At 30.7% G+C, this 6,765-nt stretch overlaps 5 protein-coding genes and 1 non-coding gene across 6 annotated transcripts; 3 read left to right on the top strand and 3 right to left on the bottom strand.

Moving 5' to 3' along the window:
* Window positions 1–468: 468 nt before the first annotated feature.
* Kpol_478trna2 lies at window positions 469–540 on the top strand. The gene has a single exon. It is a non-coding gene; the product is annotated as a tRNA-Gln (tRNA).
* Window positions 541–790: 250 nt separating this feature from the next.
* On the bottom strand, window positions 791–1,843 carry Kpol_478p22 (BAR domain-containing protein; the record flags this gene model as incomplete). Its single annotated transcript, XM_001643594.1, has 1 exon — window positions 791–1,843. The coding sequence occupies one exon, from the start codon at window positions 1,841–1,843 to the stop codon at window positions 791–793; it is 1,053 nt and encodes a 350-aa protein (XP_001643644.1).
* A 509-nt stretch (window positions 1,844–2,352) lies between these two features.
* Window positions 2,353–3,672, top strand: PKP1 (protein kinase PKP1; the record flags this gene model as incomplete). Its single annotated transcript, XM_001643593.1, has 1 exon — window positions 2,353–3,672. One exon carries the CDS (start codon window positions 2,353–2,355, stop codon window positions 3,670–3,672), a length of 1,320 nt encoding a protein of 439 aa, XP_001643643.1.
* Window positions 3,673–3,873: 201 nt separating this feature from the next.
* Window positions 3,874–4,398, bottom strand: RSM18 (mitochondrial 37S ribosomal protein bS18m; the record flags this gene model as incomplete). Its single annotated transcript, XM_001643592.1, has 1 exon — window positions 3,874–4,398. One exon carries the CDS (start codon window positions 4,396–4,398, stop codon window positions 3,874–3,876), a length of 525 nt encoding a protein of 174 aa, XP_001643642.1.
* Window positions 4,399–5,019: 621 nt separating this feature from the next.
* Window positions 5,020–5,433, top strand: ERV14 (cornichon family protein; the record flags this gene model as incomplete). The annotated part of the gene is made up of 1 exon (XM_001643591.1): window positions 5,020–5,433. The coding sequence occupies one exon, from the start codon at window positions 5,020–5,022 to the stop codon at window positions 5,431–5,433; it is 414 nt and encodes a 137-aa protein (XP_001643641.1).
* A 147-nt stretch (window positions 5,434–5,580) lies between these two features.
* AME1 (Ame1p) lies at window positions 5,581–6,522 on the bottom strand (the record flags this gene model as incomplete). The annotated part of the gene is made up of 1 exon (XM_001643590.1): window positions 5,581–6,522. One exon carries the CDS (start codon window positions 6,520–6,522, stop codon window positions 5,581–5,583), a length of 942 nt encoding a protein of 313 aa, XP_001643640.1.
* Window positions 6,523–6,765: the final 243 nt, after the last annotated feature.

Genomic DNA, 6,765 nt, shown 5'->3' with positions numbered 1-6,765 from the left:
AGTTGTTTGCAGGACAATTTTTAATAAGTTGATATTGATCCGGTGTATTAAAGTACAAAATATACACATGAGAATATAGTACATATGATAAGTGTCAATTAAGATCTTATCAGACTTTATATACAATGTTTAGATATTATTGACACGTCAGAAGCAAATACTTTCGTATTATAAACATTTCTTTATCCCTTATTAATAATGATGTTTCATATAATTCTTCACCCTTATTAATATTGAATTAATGAGTATGACTTTACGTCATCTCATAATTTCTGACATACTTTTACATCTGAACAGTGTGAGATAGAAAAAAAAAGAATCTTTTCATTCAAATATTTTAACCAGATAACCGAAGGAAAAACGTGAATTATAAAAACAAGAAAGTGAGTTGTTTTTTTAAATGGATTTTTATTTTTAAAACTTCCTTGGCATCATCAGATAAACCTTTCAAAAAAACAACTTATTATTGGTCCTATAGTGTAGTGGTCATCACTTTCGGTTTTGATCCGGACAACCCCGGTTCGAATCCGGGTAGGACCTGTTTTTTGAATTTTTTTTCACAAGAGTTCAAGTTCAGAGTGCACTACTTCAATGACGGTGAATCAAATTGACGAGTCTACAGTCCACTATTGTGACTGTTGTTCGTTTCATATAAAAACATTGAATTATAATATAAAAGGTCTAGTAAATAGAAATCAATCCTAATCACGCTCTTACTTTGAAGTTTCTTGTAGACAATAAAAGGAGAGTTCTTCGAATATCAAATTATATGTGAGAGAAAGATAACTGATTATTTCAAATCAACTTCCCCTTTAGGTGGTCTCCTTCCTTTAGGTTTTTCTTCTTTAATTTCCTTATTGTCTTCCTCTTCCTCATCATCATTTACTTCTAATTCAACTTTATTGTTAGTTGATACCGGTGTATCTTTTGATTGTTCAGTTTTAGTAGCTGGTGTTTCAGGGACTGGCTTCTCTGATGCCAATTCCGCGTTATCCAATAAGTTTCTTAAAGCATCAACTGATTTCTCATGGTAAGCTAACTTGGCAGCTGCAAAATCCTTTAAGTTTTGTTCAAATCTGTTGTTACTAATAATTTCTTGCATTACCATTATAGCATCCTTAGTAGCATGATTAAATTCATCTTCTAAAATTTCCAATTCAACTTTCACTGTACCGTTCTTTTCGTGTTTTGAATATTTTTCTCTTGCAATATCATACTTTAATCTTTTATGATAGACCTCCTTACGGTATTTTGAGGCTCTTTCGATACTTTGGGCAATTTCTTCCCTCAATTGAAAGTTAAATTTGGCTTGAATACTATGGTCCTGTAGCAATCTGGCTTCAGCAATAGAAGCCTCAGCATTACCGACGTTAGTTAAAAGATTAGCAATTCTCTTATCATCGGTATCGTGCAATTTCTGGAATTGTTCACTTGCACCCATGGAAACTTTACTTACAGCATAATTTAAAGTCCTTGGGGTTTTACCCGATGAACCTTCAGTACTGACTCCATTTGAAAATTCATACATTTTATTACCAATACTATCAGTAAATTCATTTACAGATTCCGAAAACTCTTTTGGGTAATCATAAGATTCCCTTTCATAAATAGAAGTGATCTTCAAAAAATGTTCATAGACACTCTTATAAGTATCAATCTTTAGTTCTAAATCCAAATATTCTTGTGGCAATGGAGAAATATCATCGACTTGACCCAATTTCTCCTTAACCATACGATGTGTGCTTTGAGCAACGGTTGGAATAGTTGAAGTCAATTCTTGAGTCTTTGTCGTTAACTCCTGAAATTTTTTACCCACAGATTCACTAAAAGCACCAAATGACATTTTTTCCTCCCTATTAATAATTATAATTATATTGATGTGATCAATCACACCTTATTAACTCTAAAACATGAATCAAATTAAAAACTTCAATACTATACAATAATTGAAACGTAACAATTTTATATCCCAATCCCTGTAAATTTAAACGTCTTTCGGGTCTCGAAATCAAACTTTAAAGCTTTCCTTGATAATGATGACATCATTTGATACAAGAACGATTTTTTTTTTCAATTTCGACTCGATTCGAAATTAATAAGGAAGAGTCTAGTATAATATTAGTAGTTTGGTACTTGGTTGAACTGAATTTGATTAGGTTTGGTTTGATTAGTTTATAATTTGAGATGAATCCAATTAGTTCATTCTGTTACGAGTTGTATAACTATAGACTTTTTAAAAAATTATCTTTGTAGTTAGGAATTAGGGACAATTGATGGTGAAGAAGGAACGTGAAGGTATCAAATTGATTTAGTTAGGAAGACAGAGGTTTTCCATTGAGAGAGATAATATTCATGTTATTGGCGATGAGGTCAAATTTTTTAATTCATAGACAACTGCTGAAATCTTGTTGTAATAGAAAATTCGAATTTAAGTTTCAATCGCAGTTTCTACGGTTTTATAGTGGTAATAATAGTTTGAATAATGATGACTCAAATTTAATGAAGGGCAATTTAGGTTCGAATTCAAGTGGTAAAAGTTTAGACGATTTAGATTTCAAGAAACACCATAAGATACGATCGCAAATCGAACTTTTGATTCAGGATTATGCAAAGAAACCAATTCCCAAACTGACTTATCAGTTATTAACAGAATATAAGCCACCATTAACTGATAATGATAATTTTATGTTAAGTATAAAAACAATTAATTTATTGTTGTCTTATACTTGTAGAAGGCTCAATGCTTTGCAACAATTGCCATATATCGCTGTTTTAAATCCTAATATCGAAATTAGCAACTCTTTATATTTGAAGACTTTACAGTCATTATTATCAATAGAATATCCGTATGGTCTACATAATAAAGAAAACATGGTAAAATTATTAAGTGGTTTCTTAGATGATCACCAGGATACTTTAGAAACTTTATCCCGTGGATTACAAGAAATTATTGAGTTTTATCCCAAGGAGAAAACGTTTAAATTTTTAAATGAACATTTAAGGGACAGAATATCAATGAAGTTATTAGCGACCCATTATTTAGCATTAGTGGATCAAACCAAAAAGATCGAAAATGAGAATCTAAAAGATTTCAAAATGGTTGGTATCTTACATAAGGAATTAAAAATCTCGGAATTAGTTAAACAAGTGACAGAATATGTCGGCGATTTAACCTTTGTCAATTATGACAGAATCGTACCTGTAAAGATAGTCCAAGGTGAAGATATTACATTCCCATGTATACCGACAAACTTGGAATATATTTTAACAGAAGTGATTAAAAATTCTAGTAGAGCACATATTGAAACTAGTACTCCAGATAATGACTTGGCAGAGAAACCAATTGAAATTGCAATCTTCCGTCACGATTACGATAATGAACTAGAAATTAGAATTAGAGATTTTGGTGGTGGTATAGCACCACAAGTTGAAGCTAATATGTTTGATTACTCTTACAGCACCGTTGAAGAGAGTAAAAAAGATAATGGTGTAGAGGCATGCATGATTCCTGGAGAAGTTATAAACAATGTATGCGGTATGGGATTTGGACTTCCATTATGTAGAGCATATATGGAGTTATTTGAAGGAAGATTAGACATACAGAGTTTATATGGCTGGGGTACCGATGTGTACCTTAAGCTATTAGGGCCTACGGAGAACGAATTAAAATAATGGATTGATTTAATTAAACGTAGGATTCTTGTTTTTTTTGAGTAAAGTTAAACTATGTTACGTAATGTCAGGTTATATGTATACAAATATATATGTATATTAGAATACGTATATGTATAATATTTACATGAAATGAATGATATATATTGTATTTAAGTTTCTAAATGATGGAATATTCTTTTCTATTATTGTTGCTTTGCATTAAACTCTAGCACCTCCTCTCTTAGCAGAAACAAAAGATGAATCTCTACAGGTCTTAGGCAACAAACCAATAGCTTGACATCTTCTAACAGCTTTGCTCATTCTACGTTGGTTTTTAACTGATAATCCAGTAACATCTCTATGTAATATTCTACCTGTTGAAGATAAGAAATGAGACAAATATTCGGGATTACTGTATAGATCCAATGGGTTTATGCCACAAACTTCAAAGATATCATTTTTTGAGTTTGATTTTGTTTTAAACTTTGTATCTAGATGTAATTTTGCCAATGAAAAATCGAATGGATCATAAGTTGAAGACAGCTTAAATCTCCTCGAAAACTTGGCATCAATCTGAGTCTTTTGTTCACTTTCAGCCAATTCATTGTTAACCTGTGTCAAATCCAACTTTGTCTTTTGTACTGGAGTTATGTTAACTTTAAAAGAAGAGTTGATCAATGAAGATGAACTGAATCCTCTCAGATTATTCAATTTCCAGCAATTTTTAAAATTCATTGAAAGCATCTCTATCCTTAACTTTTTCAACAAAACAAAACAATCCAATACAGTACAATTTCTAGAAAACAGATACTTCCAAGCTTAAACAATAATGTCAATATTCTTCTTTATAATGTTCTTGTTATATGTATATCTATCTATTTTTCAGTTTCTTCTTAGTCGTAACTTAAACTTTAATAGCGTTCGTTCTTAACAAATTGAAAATTTAATATATTTAAAAAGTTAGCAGCAAGTAAGCAATTTAAGTATATAAAAAATCAAGAGATAATAAATTTGTAATATAGATCTGAGCTCTTTAAGATGTGGTTTGTCAATATAATAGGTTATATGTATATATTGCGTATATATATTGTGTATGTATGTATATATTGTTCAGTACAGTTCGAAACCATTAAAAGTTGGATACATAGAAACACAGCATCATTATGGACGGTAGATCTTGAGAGGTTATCCCAATTTGAACAAGTTGGCAATAAATTGGAACTGACGACGACTATAAAAGAAGGATGAATAATTGTAACGTTTCCCATTTAATTGATGACTTTATTATATAGTTCATCTTTATCATTCTTTGGTTATTTATTATATAGGACTGATATCTCCAGAGAATTATATAATTAGTTTAGAATGGGTGGAGCTTGGATATTTATATTTGCCGTAGTATTAAATTGTGTTAACTTATTTGCACAAGTACATTTTACTATCTTATATGCAGATTTAGAGGCAGATTATATAAATCCAATTGAATTATGTTCTAGGATTAATAAACTTGTTAATCCGGAAGCTTTATTGCATGGTGTTACCTCGTTGATTTTTCTACTGACTGGCCATTGGTTTGTGTTTTTGATTAATTTACCCTTGTTGGCTTACAACGTCAATAAGATTCAGTTGAAGAATCAGCTATTGGACGCTACTGAGATTTTCAGATCGTTGGGTAAACGTAAGAGGGAAAGTTTCTTAAAGCTGGCCTTTTATCTGTTGATGTTCTTTTATTATTTGTATAGAATGATTGCTGCATTGATTGTAGAAACTGGTAAATGAACAAAATAAAATAAGATAAAATTGAACATGAAGATGAAAAGAAAATGCAGATGCAAATGCAAATGAAATTGAAAATAATAAATTAAAATAAAAGGATAGCCATCATTGGAATGGATAAATAACTTTTATTTGTTTTTTATTTTAGTGTTAATAGTTTTCATTTGATATTAATTGTTTTTGTAGGATTGAATTTATTCTATCAATCTTCGCAATTGTTCCATTATAGGGATCCAACGTTGTTGATAATAGATTTGTATTTGATATATTTAAATCTTTTTTAACAATTTCTGTATTATTTAATAAATTTTGATTTAATTGATTTAGTTTATTATTCAATTGTATTCTTTCCTTTAGTTTGGTATGTTCTTTCTGCAAGCTGTACCAATCATGTCCATTCTTGATCTTGCTTAGGTTTGACCTTATCGTCACTAAATTCTCATTCATCTCCTCCTTTGCGTTGACAATCTGTCTTAATTGGTAGCACAATTCGTTGTTGGAAACGTTTATATCTAAAATATCTTTTAAATCATTTTGCATCGATTTCATTACCATTGTGAAAATTTTTAAATCTAATTTCGACATAAGTTTATCGATCTGCTCAGTGTTGCTATTGAAGTCATTCAACGCTTGTGGTATCAGATCCAATTCGAATAAATCGGTGAATAATGAAATGAGCACGTCTATAGTGGTCACTGAAGTGATAGAAGATGAAAGCTGTCGTAGTGGGATATCATTGAAGTTATATTTAGTTTGTTGAGCAATTGAAACATCATCACGATACCCTCTTGGGCTATCTACTTTTGGTTGTTCATTGTATTCGTCATCATCTAATACATGCGAGTATTCGATATTAGGAGGTTCATTATAATGTGGTGCTTCGTCAATTGGCGCATCATCAATTGGTGCCTCATATGTTGGTACCTCATCTATTGGTGGTTCGTCGAATCGGGGTTGTTCGTTGAATTGAAATGATTCATCTTGTACTTCTCTTACTGGAGTTCTGATAATTACGGGGACATCAAATAATAAATTTCTTAGTCTTTTACCTCTTCCTCTCTGTCTGAGAAGTAACTTTGTTCCTCTGTCCATCTCAAACTATGTTATTGTCTTGGTGAACTTCACTTACAATCACAGAAACAGTTGACTTTTCCCTCTTTTGCTATCTCATCTCATTTCTTTATATATACTTTTTCAAAATATATATACATTTGTTGATTTTTTTTTGTTCGTCGTTACAGCACGCAGTTTAAATTATCGTGTACCTTTATTAAACCAGTATATTTAAATATAAAGAGACTAAACTAAATAAAATTAAAAAAAAAATAACACTGA

This window comes from Vanderwaltozyma polyspora, genomic scaffold (assembly GCF_000150035.1).
Source record: "Vanderwaltozyma polyspora DSM 70294 KpolScaffold478 genomic scaffold, whole genome shotgun sequence".
Classification (NCBI taxonomy): domain Eukaryota; kingdom Fungi; phylum Ascomycota; class Saccharomycetes; order Saccharomycetales; family Saccharomycetaceae; genus Vanderwaltozyma; species Vanderwaltozyma polyspora.
Note: the sequence above shows the minus strand (reverse complement) of the source record. Positions and strands in the feature narration are given on the sequence as shown.